At 41.4% G+C, this 22,548-nt stretch overlaps 2 protein-coding genes across 5 annotated transcripts in view; one reads left to right on the top strand and one right to left on the bottom strand.

The window, feature by feature from the left end:
• Positions 1–1,469, bottom strand: part of LOC101863809 (ranBP-type and C3HC4-type zinc finger-containing protein 1) — a 29,428-nt gene extending 27,959 nt beyond the window's left edge. For 3 of the 4 annotated variants that reach the window (XM_035969309.1, XM_035969308.1, XM_035969311.1), the window contains exon 1: positions 1,133–1,399. The gene's annotated coding sequence lies outside the window, so the exon portion shown is untranslated. The other variant, XM_035969310.1, reaches the window with a different exon arrangement.
• A 68-nt stretch (positions 1,470–1,537) lies between these two features.
• LOC101863579 (lon protease homolog 2, peroxisomal) overlaps positions 1,538–22,548 on the top strand; it is a gene marked incomplete in the record, with an annotated part of 25,573 nt that continues 4,562 nt past the window's right edge. The window contains 15 exon segments of the mRNA XM_013081560.2: positions 1,538–1,749; positions 8,959–9,052; positions 9,501–9,699; positions 10,548–10,660; positions 11,021–11,173; positions 12,161–12,336; positions 12,888–12,986; positions 14,451–14,525; positions 16,472–16,657; positions 17,548–17,695; positions 18,048–18,127; positions 18,852–18,957; positions 20,069–20,195; positions 20,648–20,892; positions 21,383–21,595. Of these exon segments, the coding sequence (XP_012937014.1) occupies positions 1,643–1,749; positions 8,959–9,052; positions 9,501–9,699; positions 10,548–10,660; positions 11,021–11,173; positions 12,161–12,336; positions 12,888–12,986; positions 14,451–14,525; positions 16,472–16,657; positions 17,548–17,695; positions 18,048–18,127; positions 18,852–18,957; positions 20,069–20,195; positions 20,648–20,892; positions 21,383–21,595 (2,121 nt within the window).

The raw sequence follows: 22,548 nt of genomic DNA, 5'->3' as shown, positions 1-22,548 counted from the left end.
CCGCACTTTGTCGAAGAGGGTGCCACCAAATTTAGAGGACACTTTTTTATTTAGCTCAAAAAGAGGAGCGAACTGTCTTGTTTAAATCCATGATCTTTGTCCCTACGCGAATGAGGATGAAAAAATGAGGAAAAGCTAGATCTAGATAATTTCCATCCGTCTTTTGAAACGCCCTGTCTGTGCCAATAATATTTATTCACACACCCTGTGTGAATATAATTTCATAGTATTCACACACCCTGTGCGAATAACATCTCAAAGTATTCACACAGTATTCACACACCCTGTGTGAATGCAATTCCATAGTATTCACACTCCCTGTGCGAATAACTATGTAGCCTTAGGGAAAACAGGTCTCATTTCACACCGGGTGAGAATAGCCAACGCTGGCAAGTCTCACCCGGGGTGAGAGGTCGACGGTATTTTTATTCTCACCCAGGGTGAGGATAGTATAGCCACTTCCTTCTTTTGTAAATGGGAAGGTAATTTCCAAAGAGACCCAATTTATACACTTAGCCTACCAGAATCTAGATTTTCTAGATCTAGATGTAGATCTGATCTGGCTTACCCTAGATCTTCTAGATCTAGAGTTAGAGGTACAACTTAAGAATCTGGGTCCCGTCTGTTTAGACTAGATCTAGGCATCATCCACACAGAGTACTGGATATCGATACTGACAAAAATATTCGGTATCGATGTTCTATCAGTAGATCTAGATATATCTAGATCCAGCCTACAAAATGAACATTAAAAATTCACTAGTTAGCTATTAACAAGGGAGACTTGTTTCAGGGGGGCTAACAAAAACATGGAGGGGGGGGGGGGGCTCAGGGGGGGCATGCCTCCCTGAATTGGAACATAATTTGATGTTTTGCAAGCCTAGGTTTGATAGGCTATCTCTCCATATCGGCACACTCATCAAAAAGTAATCATTTAGACTTAGAACCAGAAGTAATCGTCTGTGGGGTCAAAACTAACTAATATCCCCAAATGGGACCCGCCAGATTCTTAAGTCTTAAGTAGTACCGATCTAGATTTCTAGACCTAGAATCTAGATATATAGATCTATATATCTAGATCTCTATAGTCTATAGACTCTAGCAGATCTACTTGTCGACTTGTTGGCACTTACTTTGGCCTTGGCTCTCTACTCTGGGAGTCTGGGTTTACAATTTACGCACGCTAATATAAAGACACTCTTAGATATTCTCATACAAGTATGATACAATTAAACAGTTAACATAGATCTAGATTTAACTCTAAAAATCCACAATTTTCTGACGCTTTCCTTCTTCTGTCCATGAATCACATCCTACATCAAAACTTTGAAATAAAGGAAAGCCCCAAAAAATTTCCCCAAAGGCTTCCTTCTCCAAATTAAGGAAGCTTAGTCACAGAAACTCACAGAAACTGAGTGAGATCTTCTTTTCTTGGAAAACGGGAAGACGCGGTCTTTTTTACCTTCCCTTGATAAAAATAACTACATATCTATACCACTCTTCAGTGTAGTAAAATTTATTTTCAGTGTGGAAGAGCGACAGAGGCCTCTTTTCCGTGGATGTAAACAATTGGAACAACGAAAGTCCCGAACTTTGAACCCAAGGAAGGGCGAAAGCTTCTCATCACATTACAAAATCAAAACATGGCTTCTTCCATCTCAATTCCCCGCAGAGTCCCTCTGCTTCTAATCAGCGATAATGTGTTACTTCCTGGATCTTCCATGCGGATTCCTGTCAGAAGTCTAAAAAAGTAGGCCTGCTTGCTTGCAATATATTTTATTAGTAAAAGTCTTTTAGTTAGCGAATGCAATTAGATATCCTTTTTGTTTACCTTGTTGTTGTAACGGAAGCTAGAGTGCTAGAGGCTAGATCTAGATATCTAGATCATCTAGAAATCTAGACTAAGTCTAGATCTAGATCTAGATATATTTAGATTCTAGATCTAGATTAGATCTAGATCCAAATAGAATAGAGTGCTGGAATCAGAATGACGGTGTGATGTATTGAAGTTGAAGTGACTTCCGGGAAAGTGAAAGGAAATATAGATCTAGATCTAGATCTAGATATTAGATCTAGATTTAGATCTAGTGGGAAGGTCGGCACGTCATGTCGGAAAGTCTAACTTTCACCGATTAGCCTACAGCTCACAGACACTACAAAATGCTTTGAATTGACTGACAAAGCAAGGTCGAGATCCTGTCACCACCTGATTGAAGAGGAAGATATAAGGAGGCAGAGTCTAGGCCAGTAGGGCCTACTGCTGTGGAGAGGATGATGGTTTTAGGAGTACAGCTGTTCAAAGGAAGCAGAAAATCTTGCACCGTGGCTGCGCCTTGCAGGAAAGCAGAATGTTCAACAAGATACTGGCACAATCTCTAGACTCTAGAAAGACCCTCAGTGGCATTTTGGAGAGAGCAACATTACATCAATTGACGTTTCCGGAAGGCCGTCATTATTCGGACTCGAGTCCGAATAACATTTTTTCATATTCGGACTTGAGTCCGAATAAAAAAAATTCATATTCGGACTCGAATCCGAATAAGAAAAAATGTTATTTGGACATGGGTCCGGAAAAAAAGGAAGTGTCTTCGTTCTATAGATTATAGATGTAATGGTCAGTGCTTCCAATTTTCCGCCATTTTTTAGTTTCCCCCACACCTTTCCTGCCGATCCAATGCCCGCCGCCTCATTGATACGCCCCCCCCCCACCCCCCATGTTTCCCACTTTCTTTATTGTAGAAAAAGGTAAAATTGAAGATTAGAAGATCTCCTGGCACCTGCATATTATGAGCTGTGTAAAAAAAAAAAAGACCGATCCGTTCAAATGTATACACAAGCCTGTGTCATCTCGATTGTTTACCAAGAAAAAGTTGTATTGCTGTGTAGAGCCGAGCATGCGGCAACTTTTGATTCCATAGATCAGCGCACAATTCATTAATTCATTACGTAGATCTAGGTCAAGACTAGCTTATTATTGTTAATGATCAGTTGCCGGGGGGGGGGGGGGGGGGGACTGACACGTATGCGACATTCAACGCCCGGACCGATAGCGCCCCCTTCCCCGACACGCACACGTAGCTGTACGTGTGCAGGCTGCCCATCCGACCCCGACACACGCTAACGAGCCATCTTTAATTGCTTGTGATGACCTCTTGAAAAAATAAACATTTATTTAGAAGCGCTCTAACTTTTCAGGCCGGCCTCAAATTCATCATAAGATAAAAACTCGGCTCCGGCACAATTTAACGCCATTTTGCCCGAAGTGATCACGGTCTCTACCCAGCCTGAGGCGAGTCACGAGTGAGGCAAGATAGGAAGCCGGAGTCACGAGTCACAGAAAGTCGGAAGTGATGTCATGCTGGACAAGAATCAGAGTCCGAATAACATTTTTTCATATTCAGACTTGAGTCCGAATAGTCACTTCGTTTCCGGAATGTAAGGATGTTGCTTCCTGAAACAATGAACAATGTCTGAGAATCAAACTGCATATATAATAATCACTGCAGATCACAATGAGCCTTTGCCAATTGGTGGGAATTACTTTTATTCACTACAAAATCCTTTCCTATTCCAATAAAAATGGTGCTACAGCTTTGAATTTTGTAGGTTGTGCTTAATATGATGTTTCAGAAGCTAGGAGCTGACAAATAGCAGTCGGGCCATGAGAAGAAATACTAATATTTGTAGAGTTCTGAATTTTTATGTGTATTTTTAGAATACAAAACGTGACTCTTTGAGTTCATAGTTTTTCTTTCGTCAAGTTCAACAATAAAACAATTGAGCAGTGATGATAAACTCGTCCTTCTACACTTTCACTACTATCTACATTATTGTGGTGCTATATCAGGAATATATATGAAGATATCTGTAGCTGTTTTTTCTTCGTAAGACTTCTGTTTTCATTTGTGAGCATTTATAAACTTGTTGCGTCATTTCGCAAGACTACTTCGATTCCCAGTAACTTCGTTTCTTTCGGCCTTTTTGGGGCCCTGGAATGAGCAATAGTATCGTTGAATATTTACTTTCTGCCCTGCAACGCCTCGCACTCTGTCATAATTTATTCTCGAAAGAATCAATTGTCACTAAACAAGAAAGAAGAGAGGTAGAGGAACGCTTGTTCCTGTCGATCCATTCAAAGCGTATTGTTGTGCGATGCAAGTCGATGAGAAGAATAACGAGAGATGAGACGACTTCATTAAAATTTTCTTATATATGTCGTCATCAGATCTTAACATGACTGTTCAATAAAAAAGCTGTTATTATGTCTGCAAAATGTTTTCCCCCATTTAATTATTTATTTAAACCAAGTTAAGGGGGGCTCTCGTGGCCTAGAGGTTAAGGTGTTGGCCTCTCACTCAAAAGGTCCCGGGTTCGAATCCGGGTAGCGACCGAAAAATTTTCTTCTCTAAATTTGTCTCCTTTCACCTCATTTCCTGCTCTCTAGCAATGTTCTGTCATCTGCTTTCTTTCGTCTCCACTTTCTGCCTTCACCCCATCACCTCCTTTGCCCCTTCCTCTGGGCTCCTGATTCTTTCTGCAGCCTTTCTACTGCTACTCCTTCGCTTCTTCTTACTGCAGTCTTCCAGCCACACCCCTGATCTTCTGGTAGGAAAGATCTACACCTAGCCTTCTCGGACAAGGGTGAAAAATCTCGGAGGGCCCGTGTGCAAGTTGCGCACGTTAAAGATCCCTTGGTGGTCTAAAATCGATAAGAGTAGGCTTCGGCCGCCACCCGGGCAAAATTCAAAATTTCCTACCAACTGAAAATATTAGGTGTGTCCCGCGCGCTCATATGACCTATGCAGTTGCGAGCGCCGTAAAACACTCTACTATAAAAAAATAAATAAATAAAAAACCAAGTTATGATTAACATTGCACTGCATTCCAGTGGTCAAGTAGTAAAGTAATAGATCTAGATGCGACCACACGTGCTTGGCCAAGTGTCAGTGAGAGTGAGAGGGGAAAATTTCATGTAAATTAATGATATTCCAAAATGACGACCCACTTTTATCCATTATGTGTCATCATGGAACCTTAGGTTCAAAAGATAATTTGGTATTTTGCATTGAGTCATAGCAAAATGTAAATAGAGTGACATTTTTTTACAACTAGCATGCATTATGAGTCAAACTGAATCTCCTGAATCTTTGTTTGCCAAAATTTTCAAACAATTTAATAAATTAAAGAATATGAAAATGGAAAATTTTTCATTTCTTTGGGACATCTATGATGACGGAATGCGAACACAACGACATTCAGAATTTCTTTGTTCTGTGATACTTACCATTTTGTATCTGCATGATTATGTTTGAAAATTAAAGGAATGAGAACACTAACGGAATAATTTCTTGTTCCATAAAATTACTTTTCAGGGCACTTTTCATTTTGTGTCATAATGGTTAGGCTCGAAAGATGTTTGATATTTTGCAGAGATTCATAGTAAAATGTGAATAATGTCGCATTTTTCATCATTAACATGCATTGTGAGTCAAATTGAATTTTCTGAATTTTTGTTTGCCAAAACTTTCCTAAAAGAAATTAAGATATTAAAATGGAAAGTTTTTCATAACTTTGCACTTAACAATAATGACAAATCTCGACCCCTTTCTTGACGTATATCCTTCTTTAAAAACAGTGAAAACAGTTTGTAACAAAGAGTGAGATTTTAGAAGAAGTCACATTTTCAATGTTTAAAAAAAATGGAGATACAACAAGAAAGCACTAAGGTCACGAAATGCAAACACAATGACGTTCAGAATTTCATTTTTCTGTGATCCTCACCATTTTATATTCTCTTCATGCTTCTGATTGAAAATTAAAGCAATAAGAAAACTATTTTGTGTGTTCAAATTAAAAAAAATATGTCATCATAGTTATGTCCAAAAGAATTTGACTTGATGTTATGTTATGTCAGTTACACAGTTTAGCATGCCATCTTTAGGTCTGTAAAATCTTGTTTTTGTCGAAGGAGATGTAGGCCTACATGAATAAAAAAATTCAAGTAAAGACGAAATATTAAAAACTTTATCATCAACTCTCTGTGCTACATTTTAGGAACCGGTACCCACCTATTAGCAAAGGCTCATTTCACTAAAACTGTTGTAAATTAATTATTTGAATTTGGTAAATTTTTACTATCAGTCCTACACACAGATAGAGATGCACTGCTTTTTTTGGGGTCAAAGTGCAGAATTTTTCTATGAAAATGTCACAAATCAAGTATTTTCAGGAAAATTTCAAACTTAATTTACTATAATATTGCAAAAAACATCAAATTATTGGCCTGATTGGTCCAAAGCTTAGTGTGATATAGTTTGAATAAAAAACACCAAATATTCAAATATTTTAATTACTATAGAAAAATTTGCGATAAATATGAAGTCAATATAGTAGTCTCCACCTGAGATCCCGGTGCTGAGGAGAAAGGAAAATGCGGGGATCTTAGACGAATGGGATCTTAGCCGATGTACCAATTGACGAACCCAGGGTGACCCATGTTAAGGCCCACAACCAGTAATATGGTCTTCCTTACTCTAAAATGAACTGATAAACCCTGGATGGGTTTATAATGACATAATATTGGCGAGCAAAGAGTGGTCAACCTTGAAGGTCAATCACAGTGGCATGAGGCATGCCATTTTCACTCATTATCCTGTCATTAGTCCCAAGATCTTGGCTAATCCAATTGCCCCTTCCCTTTACCTCTACACAATTTATATTTTTCCATCTCTGCTGACCAAGTTTCCCCACCTTTGTCGTTATGCACCATTGCGTTGTGACCACACCAGTTAAAATTCAGTTTATCTCGCAAATTCAGGAGAAGAGGCAACTGCTGCAATGATCAGGGAAGAATCCACAGTTTGATGTGATCCCGCCTGGAGCAAACTTGTTGGCCCTGCCCACCCAGAGAGTTTTATATAAGTTCAGATGGAGAGCTCAGATGCGAGTGCGATGTTGGGGGAAAACAAACGCGTCGGTCAGTGTGATCCTGTTCAGAGCAAAAGTCATATCATTTCATCAAGTTCACTTGATTTATGTGATCATATTCACGAGAGGGGCTGATCTTTGATGTGACAGGCAGTTCAATGATCTCAACTTGTCACTCTCTGTTGATCGGATGTGCCCATTCGGGTTTATGTTCCGTAAATTATGATCTGAAATGCAGGATCTTAGTCGAATGTAGACTTTCAGAGTGAATCAGAGTGGGATCTTAGGAGTGACTTTCGCATGGTAAAAATTATGTTTTCTTGAAACAGCAGGATCTTAAGCAAACTGGGATCATAAGTGATGGGATCTTAGGTGGAGACTTCTGTATTTGTGCAAAAAAGTTGTTTTGTGGTCCCAACAGTTTAGTTAATTTGAGTTGGTCTCTTTTCATTCCCCTGACAACATCAACTCATCTGTAGTCAACTGTATCTGTCCTAGATATGTCTGAGAGTTGTCCTCTGTCAAGTTCTTATCATGTTACAAGTCACATTTAAAAACTCATGGATCAAAGATAATTTTTTTTTTCTAGAACAAGTATAGTATCCCAAAAATGGGTCACGATGTATTTTACTGTTTAAAAGGTCTGGTCCATTTTTGGGTCATGGCTTACCGGTTGCTAGTAAATATCAATGTACTGGATAGATAAATTTGATGAGGCATGCCGTTTTCACTTTATAATTATATGTTTTGAATTCTGGTAGAGGGTTTAAATGCAAGTTCAATGTTTCGGGAAAGGCGCAGTGATGAGCTTACGCCATGGCATGATCTTGCTTGGGGTAAACCCTGTTCTCACTGATCGAGATTTGCAAGAGAGATGTGATTGCATTCATGAGAGTGAAGATTTGTGATGTAACGAGCAGTACAAACAATGATCGCAATTTTTCACTGCTTGGTTGATCAGCTAGTAAATGATGTTCTGAAATGTTGGATCTTGAGAATGACTTTTGTATAGAAAGTAAAAAGTTCTGTTTTCCTTAAACTGGGGTATCATAAACGAACTGGGATCAAAAGGGGTAGGATCGTCGGCTAGGACGACTGAATTATAATTCTAAAGAGATAATATTGTATATCTGTATAAAACGGAAACTTGTCTTAACGGAATCTCCCCGCTCCCTCCTTGATATATTCCTCTTTAATTACCTGTATAAAACGGAAACCTGTCTTACGCGGAAACGGAAAGAAAAATCTGCTCCCTTCCGAGGGTTTCACCTGTCTAAGACGGAAAATGCTTTGCCCGCTCAGCCCTGATGTGAAACAAAACTCGCAAATTTGGTTCCGTCGGCTCTAAACTTAACGCTATGGTCATGCCGCTGGGCGAGGAAGAGGAGTAGGTGTGCAATTTGGGGGTAGATGTGACCCCTTCATGTGAGCCCTGAGCGATGCAGATGGTCAGTGTAGTGTAGATGTGAAATCGCACGACTGCCCGTGAGAGTACTGGAGTAGCGAGCCACTACGGAAACTTTCCTGGGTAACCAGAAGCCAGAGGTGGGAAATTAGATTGACCAATGCCTGCTGCCCTGATCGTACGGCCAGTTGAGAAAAAATTTCCTCGAATCGTTGTTACAATGATGGCAGTGAGGGGTGGCATTGGTGGATAGAGCTAAGGGTGGAAGCAAAGGAGATGTTCAAACGTTTCTGTTTTTAATAGGTCAAACAGTGGTCCTATGAAAGGCAAGCAATGGTGGTAATTGGATAAGTAAAACTGACGCATGTCATTATCAGACAGGATAGCAGTTGAGAGGTGTGAAGTTTTGACACTGCTTGCCGATCGGACAAGCGATCCTTGATCCCGCCGGCTGGGCCTTTGAATCCCCCTCCCCCCCAACCTCCACCTCCCCCATAAATTCCCCTGTCTAAGACAGAATTTCCCCCCCTCTCCCTTGCGATTCCATCTTACACAGGTTCGACTGTATTTCTTTATGAAGTATGGGCATGGTGATCGTAATGTGTCGTTATGATGTGTTTATTGTAGCATGAATATGGTGAAGAGCAGACTCCTAGGCAGCAACACACTGAGAAGCACCATCATTGGAGTCATCCCCAAGACCCACGACTCGGATGATGTGGTAAGTGGAGGACTGGAGTGGTTTTTGTAGAGGAATGTTATTTCAATTTGTGAATGCTTTAACCTTCTTAATGTGGAGGAATGATTAAATCGGCTTAAAGTTTTGTTCTTTTGTAGTACAGCCGTAAAATTTAGTCACTATTTTGGTTTGTTTATCCTGTTTTTTAAATTTTGCCTAACATTTCAGCTACTTAAAAAATGAGCTCTGCTCTTCCTTTTTACATTCTGCTCTCTGAAAAGGTGTAGATTTATGGCCTTTTCTTGCTCGGTTTGCCTGTTCTCAAGCATTTTCCAACATAATGTGTTGAAACCATGTTATATCACCTGACACTACAGACTATTTGTTAGCCACACTTTGGGGATTAAGTTATGGATGTTTTTTTTTCATGTTTTGAATGTTTGTTTAATGTTGTGGGTGTTTACCTCATCTGTTGTTTCTGGTGTCACAGGATGAAGACTTGTCCAGCTTGCACCCTATTGGCACTGCGGCTGTGGTGGTGCAGATCACTGGCACTAATTGGCCTAGGCCGGCTTACACGCTACTGGTCACTGGCCTATGTCGTTTCCAGGTAGAATCGTTGTTGCAGGAGTCCCCCTACCCCGTGGCTTCAGTTAAACAGCTGGACAAACTCTCTGAGGATGATAATGGTGAGATATCTCACAGCTGTATAAAATCTCAGTGAACGATAATTTTGAAGTATGTGACAGATAAGCTGTCAGACGATGAATAATGAAAGTAAAAATGAGCTGTATAAATAAGGCAAACTCTGTGAGAAAGATAACAATGAGTTAGCTTTGAGAATGGTGGTCGTGGTATGTGCGACAGCTGGGCAAATTGTCTGTGAACAATAAAGGCAAGATGTGTAATGACAGCAAAGCAGACTCTTTAAAGAAGTGTTACATCTACAGAATTATGAGTGTGAGATGTGTGACTGCTAGTAAAGACCCTTGCAGGATGTTGCAGTAAAGTGATTGTGAAATTAGAGTTCCATCTTCACAAATTAGATTAAGACTTTCTAATTGTTATCCCCTGAATTGTACTTGCAAATGGTGGATGATTTTTTTGGCTTGTTGTAAGAGTCAAGGGCAAGGAGGTGAAAGGAAACGTACAGAATTTGTGGAACCAAATATGCTGAAGGAAATGGGGGATTTGACAGTTGGAAGCAGCTTCAGTATAGCTGGAATTGGTAATGAGAGTCTTAATTGGAGCAGTTTTTAGGGTGGTTTGCCTAACAGAAATATAAGTGTTAGCACAAAATTGTGTGTGGGGAAGCTAGATTGAAGAAAAGAAGGAAAAGAGAGCTGTTTCTGAGATTTGTCGGGGCTCATGCCTAAAGCAGGTTGTATTAAGCGTTCCTATTTCTGCTGCTCGCTGTTCTCAGCCTCTCTTTATATTTGATATTTCCTGTGCCAGGCTGCTTTCTATTAATACTTCCAGTATCTGATGCTGGGGTGCTAGCCATCTTAACAGGAACTTTTTGTCCTTTTTTCTGCAGAAGAGATACAAGCTAGTGAAGAGTTGGGTTCCTTGGCTGAAAATTTCCGGGAGCAAGCAGCAAAACTAGTGGAGATGCTAGACACTTCGATACCTGTGGTGGCCAAACTGAAGGTGAGAGTTCACAGCAGGTGGCATGTGTAAGTTAGACAAACCTGAGGAAGATAACATTGGCATGACATTTATGTAGCCATTCCCATAGTGAAGGTTTTGTATAATCTGTCAGGTAATCTGGCAAGAAATTCTGAAAGGTGAGGTTGAGAAACCAGTTTTCCAAATGTGTTTTGGAATTTTTATCTTTTGAGCATCATTGCTTAGATGTCTGTGGGTGTCGAATTACGCAAGTTAGTTATTTAATAGTATCTAGAATTGTCAAATTTCACTTTGTGTTTCCTTGATTCAGCACTCTCTCCCATTACCTCCCCTTACTCACTGTTGTAAGATGACACTTTTTCCTCTTTTTTTAAAAATCAGAAAATGCTTGACACTGTGCCAAGCCAACATCTGCCAGATGTATGTTCCACCATCGTGAAGGCCTCTTTCTCAGAGAAGATCCAAGTACTGGATGCGGTCGACCTGGTGGAGAGGTTCAAGAAAGCCTTACCACTGCTCATGAGGCAGATTGAGGTGAGAGAGCAGATGTAAGGACTTGCCTCTTGTGTGCAGAGGAAGAGACCAGGGTTTGAAAGTGGTCTCTTGCATACAGAGGAAGAGGGCAGAGGTCAGGTGTGTTCTCATGTGTATAAGAGGGAAGGATTCGGAGGTGTCTGTAGTGTCCAAGCAAAGAGATCAGTGGTTGTCTCTTTTGTGCAGGGGAAGAGGTCATTGGTGGTCTCTACTTGAAGAGGTCAGGATTGGTTTCTTGAGTGTGGGGGGAAGAGGTCCTAGGTCAGGAGTGGTCTCATTGTTTGCAAGGGTTCTGCACCAGTGAATTTTCATTTTTGCCCCAGTCTATCTCCGTAGGACATTTCTCTACATTTTTGCTTCTTTTTGTGTCCCTATGTAATTGCCTCAGGCCATTGCTATACACAACTGACCTTCACCAATGACCAAACACCTTTGCCCTAAACAGCTGCCCTGCATTGTTTACCTGCAGAATTGTCGTACCCGAATAAGTTCAATAATGCCCTACACCATTGTTCTGTGCAATTGACATTATATTCAGTGAAGCTGAACATCCGGCTAAGAAACTTGTAACAAAACTTCCCCTACTCTATCTGTCTACCTGCCCGTCTGTCTTTCTTTCTCTCCTTTTTGTGTATACAATGTGTGCATTTGGCTGCTTGTCTTTCCTTTTTTCTCTCTCACTCTTTCTCTGTCTGTCTGTCTGTCTGTCTGTCTGTCTGTCTTTCTGTCTGTCTGTTTGCCTGTCTGTCTGCCTCTCTCTCTCTTTCTCTCTCTCTTTCTCTCTCTCTCTGTCTCTCTCTGTCTCTCTCTGTCTCTCTCTGTCTCTCCCTTGTTTTTGTGTGTACAGTGTGTGCTTTTAGCCACCTGTCTTCCCTTTTCTCTCTCTCTCTCTCTCTCTCTCTCTCTCTCTCTCTCTCTCTCTCTCTCTCCCTCTCTCTCTCTCTCCCTCTCTCCTTATTACTGACCTTTCCTTCCCGTCATGTTCAGGGACTGAAACTGCTCAAGAAAGCCCGTAAGGAGGGAAAGGTGGAGATTGTTACTAGGAAGGAAGTAAGCCGACCTCTCAACATGCGTGGCGTCTTTCGGAAACTGGATGCTGACCTCGACGAGGATGAGAGGGAGGAGGACATTGATGAGACTGCTGACTTAGAGGCAAAGATAAAGTATGCATTTTCCGTCTTCCCCCCTCCTTATTTCTCTTGTCTATGTTTCTCTTGCTCATGCTTCCTTCTTTGCCTCACCTGTTCTCTCTCTCTCTCTCTCTCTCTCTCTCTCTCTCTCTCTCTCTCTCTCTCTATCTCTCTCTCTCTCTCTCTATCTCTCTCTCTCTCTCTCTCTCTCTCTCTCTCTCTCTCTCTCTTTGTCTTTCATCTGTACTTTCTATTTTCTTTCACAATGGATATTTTCTCTCTTCTCTTTTATCAGTTCAGCATCTCTGGCGTTGACCAGATGACAAGGACATGTAGTCACTTGAGGGAGGCATTGCACTGCCAAGTGCGAAATGCTCGCTGCTAAAGAGATTTGAAAACAACCTCAACAACATCAGTTCAGCAGACATGGGTTTAATTTGTACAAAATATTCAGTTTGGTATTACAACTGATACTGTGTTGTGTATATGTTAAACCCTGAGACTTATTTAACCCCTCCTCCCCCCCCAAAAAAAAACCAAAACAACTATGGTTTTTTACAAATAGCATTTTTGTCTCCCAACAGAGCGGCCAAAATGCCAGAGCAGGCACACAAAGCCTCTATGAAGGAGCTGAAGAGGCTCAAGAAAATGCCTCAACACATGCCCGAACACGCCATGATCAGGTGAGTTAATTATGTCTTAGAACACGCCATGATCAGGTGAGTTAATGATGTCTTAGAACACGCCATGATCAGGTGAGTTAATGATGTCATAGAACACGCCATGATCTGGTGAGTTAATGTCATAGAACACGCCATGATCTGGTGAGTTAATGTCATAGAACACGCCATGATCTGGTGAGTTAATGTCATAGAACACGCCATGATCAGGTGAGTTAATGATGTCTTAGAACACGCCATGATCAGGTGAGTTAATGATGTCATAGAACGCGCCATGATCTGGTGAGTTAATGTCATAGAACACGCCATGATCTGGTGAGTTAATGTCATAGAACACGCCATGATCTGGTGAGTTAATGTCATAGAACACGCCATGATCAGGTGAGTTAATGATGTCTTAGAACACGCCATGATCAGGTGAGTTAATGATGTCATAGAACGCGCCATGATCTGGTGAGTTAATGTCATAGAACACGCCATGATCAGGTGAGTTAATGATGTCTTAGAACACGCCATGATCAGGTGAGTTAATGATGTCATAGAACGCGCCATGATCTGGTGAGTTAATGTTATAGAACACGCCATGATCTGGTGAGTTAATGTCATAGAACACGCCATGATCAGGTGAGTTAATGATGTCTTAGAACACGCCATGATCAGGTGAGTTAATGATGTCATAGAACACGCCATGATCTGGTGAGTTAATGTTATAGAACACGCCATGATCTGGTGAGTTAATGTCATAGAACACGCCATGATCAGGTGAGTTAATGATGTCTTAGAACACGCCATGGTCAGGTGAGTTAATGATGTCATAGAACACGCCATGTGGATGTTGCTCCCTTCTGGAGGATGATAATGATATGATTTATCTTTTTGGAAGGTATTGCCTTTTTTGGAAAATGTTACCATTAGGAGAGTTACCTTTAGGAAGGTCTTACCTAGGTAGTGCTGTAAATGTAAGTGAAAAGTTGAAACGTTTCTATGTAGATGTGCCCCCCCCCCCCCCCCCCTGAAAAAAGGCTCACATGTCTTTGCAATAACCCCTTTTCTGGCCTCTTGTTTTCAATTGCCATTTCAGTCCCCCAGAGGATGTACAATGCGCAAGCATTCTAGGCCCATATGTCTTTTTAGTTTTAGTAGAGGTTTTACTGCGCTCGCAACAGCATAAGGTCATATGAGCTCCTGAAGATTAGAGGTGTTACAAGAGAGTAACAAACATAAAAAAAGGAAAAGGAGAGATAAGGAGGATCCCATATTTATATATCTATCATTCACCTATTTCGTTGGAAAAGTAACAATGCGTGGGAATAAGGCTCATATTTTTTTTATAGTTCGCCCTTTGCTTTGTCACTTGACCAGTGTTTGAGTGTGTTATGGTCACCTTTGTGCTCATGCTGATCATTGTTTGAGTGTGTAGTGTCAGTGTTGCCAATTGTCTGAGTGTGTTATGTGACTCTCTTACAGGAACTACCTGGAGCTGATGACAGAGCTGCCATGGTCACGAGGCACCAAGGACACACTGGACATTGTGCAGGCCAAGTCAGTCTGTCTGTCTGTCTGTCTGTCTGTCTGTCTGTCTGTCTGTCTGTCTGTCTGTCTGTCTGTCTGTCTGTCTGTCTGTTTATCAGTCTGACTGTATCTTTTATTATTTACCTTTATTGCCGTGCCAATGCAGACTGACGTATCTGCATCTTCGTTTAAATGGACGCATAGACCCATTCTGCATCTTGTTTCTACAGCAGAAAGACGTATCTGCACTACAAATAGGATATTTCACTATGACTAACAGAAGTAACTAAAGGGCCATGCCCATATTTTCAATGGCAGCGTGATGTAACTCAAAATTTAAAAAAGTGCAGATACGTCGCTCTGCCTTGGCACAGCAGTATAAGTGTGACTGCATGTTTATTTGTCTGTCTATTTGTCTGCAAATCTGTCTGTCTATTGCTAGTCCATCTATATTTGTATTGCAGTGAAGAAATGAACTTTGTCTTTCTGTTGTCTTCCATGTTCCCTGTGTGTTAATGCTAGTGGCCAGAGGGCATCTTGTTGCCTTTTGTTATTTGTTACTACTCTCCTCAGCTTTACTATGAGAGCTCTGGCTACTGTCAATGTCATGCCCACTCATGGTAATGTATTCTAGTTTAGTTTTAGTAAGGTTTTACGGCCCTCGCAACTGCATAAGGTTATATGAGCGCCAAGGGGTGGATGTCAACAGAGATGTCCAAACGGGGAATTAGGCTTACTACTCTGCTCACCTCTCTAGCTTCAACAGCACAAAGTCTGCTTCGGCTATCAAGGCGCCCCGGAAGTAGCTGTTCACAATGAGTGACAAACAATAACATACAAAAAAAGTAGAGGAAAATGACGATAGTAAGGATGAGGGAAGAAAAAGCAGCAGTTCCCCCTCTGTTGTTCCGGCACAGTATCAGCATGGCAGTGATTAATCATCCCATTTACACTTTTACTGTGCATAAGAACACGTTTATATCCCCCCTTTGGGAATGGCCTAAAGACTCTTCAGTCAGTATCACTGCCCTCTACTTCTTATGTATGTTTGTCACTCTCTTGTGACCCTCTATTTCCGGGGTGCCTTGATAGTCAAAGCAGACTTTGTGCTGTTGAAGCTAGAGAGGTGAGCAGAGTAAGCCTGATTCCCTGTAAAGACTTCTCTGTTGACATCCACCCCTTGGCGCTGCCATATGACCTTATGCAGTTGTGAGTGCCTTAAAAACTCTACTAAAACTAAAAGAAGAAGTTTCCTGTGTGCTATGTTAGTGCGCAGTTAGTATCTCTGAGTTTCTAAGTGTTTTTGTACATGCGTTGATGCACAGTATGTATATTATTTATATTATCACCCAAATTGAAGAAGTCCAGTGTGTGTTATGACCCTCTGCGGGTAGGACTTCCCTGTGTGTGTGTGTGTGTGTGTGTGTGTGTGTGTGTGTGTGTGTGTGTGTGTGTGTGTGTGTGTGTGTGTGTGTGTGTGTGTGTGTGTGTGTGTGTGTGTATATGTATATGTGTGTATGTATATGAGTGTGTATGTGTGTGTGTGTGTGTGACAGAGCATTGTATGTATATATATTGTGTGTGTGTGTGTGTGTGTGTGTGTGTGTGTGTGTGTGTGTGTGTGTGTGTGTGTGTGTGTGTGTGTGTGTGTGTGCGCATTGTATGTGGATTTCTATGTGTGTGTGTGTGCATTGTATATGTATTGTGTGTGTGTGTGCATTGTATGTGTATTGTGTGTGTGTGTATATGTGTGTGTGTGTGTGTGTGTGAGTGTGTGTGCATTGTATTTAGATTTCTATGTGTATGTGTGTGCATTGTATATGTATTGTGTGTGTGTTCATTGTATGTGTGTGTGTATGTGTGTGTGTATGTGTGTGTGTGTGCATGTATGTGTGTTTGTTGTATGTAAGTATGTTGTTTGAGCTATCTCTCATGTTGAAGATTCCCCTGAGTGTCATGGCTTTGGCCTTCTGCAGGCAGGACCTGGATGCCGACCACTATGGCCTGGACAAGCTCAAGAAACGTGTGTTGGAGTATTTGGCTGTCCGACAGCTCAAGAACTCCCTCAAGGGTCCAATTCTGTGCTTTGTGGGCCCACCGGGTGTGGGGAAGACGAGTCTGGGTCGTTCTCTAGCCAACACGCTGGGAAGAGAGTTCCACCGGTCAGTTATGATAGTCTCGTCTGGTGTTTGTCTGGTCATTTACGACATTCTTTTTGTAGTATTTCTTTGGTCATTTTGGACGGTCTCATACAACATTTTAAAGTGGGTCAGGAGAATGAGGACGATGGTAGTTATTATGTCTTTAGAGTTTCCCTGTTATCGTGATGTCTACATTGGTCTAGCAAGTTTTGACTCGGGTTTCTTCCTTGAGCCTTTCCTCTGCTCTATCCCCTTGTAGTTACATTGATGCTAATGGGAGGTTGTTACCATGTGGATGTTGCTCCCTTCTGGAGGATGATAATGATATGATTTATCTTTTTGGAAGGTATTGCCTTTTTTGGAAAATGTTACCATTAGGAGAGTTACCTTTAGGAAGGTCTTACCATTGGGAAGTCCATTGAGGGGGGTGTTTCCCAAGGGAAGGTGATACTATTAGGTGGTTAGATGGATGATACCTACAAGAAATGTTTGAGAAATGAGTGCAGTACTAGTACATCCCTTTCTTGTTGGATAGACCAGCCCCGCTCACTTAAAACTCCTCAATGTTAACTTATGCTCTTTATTTTTTACTCTTTTTTGTTTTAAAATGGATGTGTTTTGATGCCCCCCATCAACACAATTTAAATCAATAAGGAGGCTGGTTTCTGACTCCGTCTGTCAGGGCCAATCTTGGCTGAGAGGGATAGTTATATCCCAGCAGAAAGACGAAGATACTTGATAGAAATTCTCCCGACTTGTGAATTGAACTCAAATCTCCTGGTGCAGCAGCAAAGTGCCTTACCACTACACTGCACTTAATGGTGGGCTACAGATTGACTGTGTGTCTGTTTTATGGTGTTCTATCATTGTTTCATATATCATTTCTCATTTTGCTTTTCCCATGGCCACAGAATTGCCCTTGGGGGAGTGTGCGACCAATCAGACATTCGGGGCCATCGTCGAACATACATCGGCTCCATGCCGGGCCGTATTGTACAAGGTTTACGCACTGCAAACACTAACAACCCGGTGTTCCTTCTTGATGAGATCGATAAACTGGTAAGAATTTATGACGATGATCAACAGTATAGTAGAAACATGCTGATGTAAATCACATTTTACCTTAAATTGATAAAAAGATTTTTGAGGTAAAACATACAAAATCTTTTCCTGAATATGGGATTTTAAAAATACACATTTCACATCTGGACTTCATTCGAACACTTCAAGGCAGGACTGAATATCAATCCTCCATTACTGAACTTGCAAACTTTTGACATGTGGCTAATCTTCAGCTCTTAAATGACATTATTTTGTTGCAAGTGCCATAAAACTCTTATTAGAACTTGCAAACATTTCACAACTGAATTTAATTTGAGCTTTTCACATCTCTTCTTTCCTGTCTGTTTAGACCAAAAGCCTGCACGGAGACCCAGCAGCTGCATTGCTTGAGGTGTTGGACCCGGAGCAGAATCACAACTTTGTGGACCAGTATCCTTTGATCTGTTACTTTCTTTTATATTAGACTGATGTAAGCAGTTTATCTGTCTGCCAGTGATGCTAGACAAATGTAAGCAGTTATCTGTCTGTCAGTGATGCTAGAATGATTTAAGCTGTTTATCTGTCTGGTTAGTGATGCTAGACTGATGCAAATAGATTGTCTGTCTTATCAGTGATGCTAAAATGATTCTAATAGATTGTCTGTCTGACCAATGATGCGAGAATGATGCAAATACTTTCGAAACTGTCTAAGATTGCTACCAGTTGTTTTGGAGAAAAGTAGCTGTTTGAGGCAAGTGGCCATATTACAGTGTCATAATGTAAAAAATATGCGAAGGAGGAAATGGGAAGTGGCTGTTTGTACAGGGGATTGTCTTTTATGCAAGTGGCCATAAGTGTAGGTTCCACTGTAATTTGTCAGTCTGATCAGTGATGCCATAATGATTCAAGCTTTTGTTTGTCTTATCCGTAATGCCATACCAATGCAAGCTACTGTGATATGATCAGCAGGACCAGCAGTTTTTACAGTTTACCTGTTCCCTTGGCTTGATGTGTAACTTACATGGCTACCAAGTAATATTGTCCAGAACAAAATCAACACAATGAAGTTATTGGTAAAGCCATGTCATATCCTTCATTCTCTGGTTAAGGACATTTGTATGGAGTTTTTGTGTGTCCACTCTCTCTTCTGTTAAGATCCTTGACCAGCTGACAGCTACATCAATGTGCCCTTTGACCTGTCCCAGGTCTTGTTTATTGCCACTGCCAACAACATGGCGGCCATCCCCCCGGCTTTGCTTGACCGCATGGAAGTCATTCAGGTGAACTTAGCTGTGCTCGCTCACATATTTGCCACGACGCGATGGAATCAGGCTCTCGTCAGTTTTTGGGCATGTTGAGCTATTGGTATCATCTTACAGCCTGTCCATTTGTCTTGCTTTGGATTTAAAAAAACCCATTTATCTTGAATAGAAGTCGAGATATTTGCGAATGAAGGAGGTGGGGGTCACCTGGTTTCAGAGATAAAATTAGTGAAAAAATGGCTGCCAAAGATGAGTTATTTCCTTAGCTTGAGTGTCCGTGGAAACTGAAAATTTACATTTTTTGTGCAATTAATCAGCGTTTTTCAGTAAAATCCGCACTGAAATGTGTTCTTTATTGGGCATGAAAGGTGCTGAACCAAAAAGAAAAATTCGATAAAAATTCTCAAACCTGCTGAAAAATGCCAGTTTGTTCACTTTGATTATTTTGACGAGCGCCTGATTTTCCCAGACTGCCTCACATATTTACACTCAGGATCACCCTCACTCACTCTCACACTCACACTCAGGATCACCCTCACTCACACTCACACTCACACTCACACTCACACTCACACTCACAATCAAGCTGTGGCTTGATTAGGCATGGCATTTCAGAGTTCATATATGTTTTCTAAAGAGGCTTTTACCAGACACTTTTTAGGACCATGAAAATTATGTGTTTGGTTCAGTAGGGGAAACAAATTGCTAAAGTTTTTATACTGCTTCTTGTCGCACGCCTACACACATGTTTGTGTTCAAGGACACGTTTTTGTCTATTTCTGTCAGCGTAAAGGTATCCCTCCTGCCCCCTGTCTCTACCTATCCAAGGAGGTATCTCTCTCTTTGTCTCTTTATTACCAACTCAGAAGGTATCACCAACTTTCTCTATCTCTGTCTGTCAGTCTGTCTGTCTGTCTGTCTGTCTGTCTGTCTGTCTGTCTGTCTGTCTGTCTGTCCCTCCATTTCTATCTCTCCATCTTTGTCTGTCTGTCTGTCTGTCTGTCGGTCTGTCTCTCTCTCTCTCTCTCTCTCTCTCTCTCTCTTTCTCTCTCTCTCTCTCCCTCCCTCCCTCCCTCCCTCTCTCTCTCTCTCTCTCTCTCTCACCGCGAGGTTCCTCTACCATTGTCAGATCCCAGGCTACACGATGGAGGAGAAGATGCACATCGCTCGGCGACATCTCATCCCCAAACAGTTGAAGGAACATGGACTGTCTCATGAGCAGCTACAGATACCTGATGACACTGTCAAAATGATCAGTAAATATCTCATTTCACTTGATGTTTTCAGAAGATTCCACTTAGTTGAATATTAATTGTTATAAAGTATCCAGTACCACACTGTACAAACTTCAAACAGACAGTCCTATACTTTTACAAGAAGTATTTGTGTCTGAAAAAAAAAGCCTCTAGTTCATTGCCTAGTCTGTATGTGTTGAGCTATATGAAAAATTGGCATAGATCAGTTCTTATCTTCTTATCTCCGGGGTTATTGTAGTGTGAGGCTTAAACTCTTTCCATGCACAATTATTTTACCACTTATACGTAATAAATAGACTAGTGATACAGTGTGTGGTGACGGGCATGGAAAGATAATTGTCCTGGACTTGAGCTGAGAGTTTCGGAACATTTTGGCACAGAGTCTTGGCTGTGGTCAGTGCTATGTGGTAACTTGTAATACCGTTTTCCTATTTGCTTTTCTATCCCATCAGTTTCCAGTTACACCCGAGAGGCGGGGGTTCGTACCATGGAGCGCCGGTTAGCTGGTGTGTGCCGAGCTGTTGCTGTCAAAGTTCTGGAGTCGCGGAACAGTAAAGACCAGCAGAAGACTGTGGGCCTCAAGGATGGACAGAAGGCAAAGGAGAAAGAAGAGGAAAACAAGGAGGAATCTGCGCTGGTGCACCCACCAGAGATGCCGATTGTCATAGATGAGGCAGCCTTGGAGGATATTCTGGGGGTGGGTCAACAAACTTTTACACATCCTGGGTAGCCATTCAGTTTAGGAAGTGAATGTCAACGGACATCTTCAGATACATAGTTTTAGTAGGAACTGTTTTCTTATGGACATCTGCATACAGCAGCATGTGATGAGACTAAACACTTCTCAGTAAGCATGGCTGCAAATGACCTTTGAAGAGAGTAAATCCTAACATGTATCTTTTAACATGTCTACATAACCGTAAAAAGCTCATTCAATTGTTTGTAAACCAGACCTGTGCACGTAACCAATAATTGTAATCTTCTCTCAGATAGTTTAGGATGTTACCACCAGATTATGTCCTGTCACCTCCTCTCTGTGTCTCCGTCTCTCGCTCTCTGTGTCTTTCTCTACCCTTCCTTTCTCTCTGTCTCTCTTCCCTAACTCCCTCTCTTCCCCCCCCCCCCCCCCCCCCCTGCCGTTTATATCCCAACAATGATCTATATTTTCTGTACTCTCTTTTACCCAGCCTGTGATGTTCCAGCAAGAAATGTCTCAACGATTGTCTCAGCCGGGCGTGGCAGTAGGCCTGGCCTGGACTGCCATGGGAGGAGAGATCATGTTTGTGGAGGCCACGCGGATGCCAGGGGAGGGGAAGATAACTCTCACTGGACAGCTGGGGGATGTAATGAAAGAGTCCGCATCACTCGCCTTGAACTGGGTGCGGGCCAACGCTAAGAAAGTGAGTCATGCTTTTTAACATTTATTGTCTCCCTCTACAAACGCTCCCTCTGTCTCCTTCTATCTCTCTACCTCTTTTTCTCTCACCTCACGCTCTCCAACTCCCTTTGTACCTCTCCCTACTTCTCTCTGTGTTTATCTCTCTCTCCCTCTTATTCTTTCCCTTTCTTTCTCTCTCTCTCTGCCTTTCCGTTTACCTCTCTTTTTTCTCTATTTATACATATATGTATTATATGTTTACCACCCATTGAGAAAAGTGGTTGTCTTTGACAGGTGAGATGAAAATGAAGAAAAAAATCCCTATTCTGTTCTGAGGTCCCAACACACACAGTTACACGCTCAAATAACAAAATACTAGATGAGAACCAGATTAGTATGTAACTTTAAATCGCAACAACTGTTCTTTTGACAATGATGAAATGTATACACATGAAACAAAAATATGTCTTCGGCACATGTGCCATAAATCTTTGAAATTGGTTCAGAAATTAGATCAGTCTTAAGTGCAGTACACGCTTATTAAATTTGTTGAAATTCAGAACATTTTGCACTCACAGTAACACGAGCAAATATTTCATTTAAATCGGGTATTGGTGAACTGAGAGGGGAAAACTTGTTCTTTTCTACTTGTATAGAATATTTATGTAACCCCCACATAACCTTGCACGGAGTGGTTCTGATGGTGATTTAATGACTTCTAGATGCTGTTGGGCCGAGACACTTAGAGGCATGACCTTTGCCAGTTTTTGGAGTTGTACGTTTTAATATTTTTTAAAAAATGCATGCGGGAGCGGAAGTGGGGAGTGGTCATTTGTACAGGTGATTGTCTTTTACAGTAGCCATTAGAGTTGGTTCAATGTATATTTGTATCAATAATATATTATTAACATCGTAGAGCATATGATGTATGTACGTAAAATTATGCACAATCAAAATTGTCCAAGACGCCCCCCC

This window comes from Aplysia californica, unplaced genomic scaffold (genome assembly GCF_000002075.1).
Source record: "Aplysia californica isolate F4 #8 unplaced genomic scaffold, AplCal3.0 scaffold00136, whole genome shotgun sequence".
In the NCBI taxonomy this organism is placed as follows: domain Eukaryota; kingdom Metazoa; phylum Mollusca; class Gastropoda; order Aplysiida; family Aplysiidae; genus Aplysia; species Aplysia californica.
Note: the sequence above shows the minus strand (reverse complement) of the source record. Positions and strands in the feature narration are given on the sequence as shown.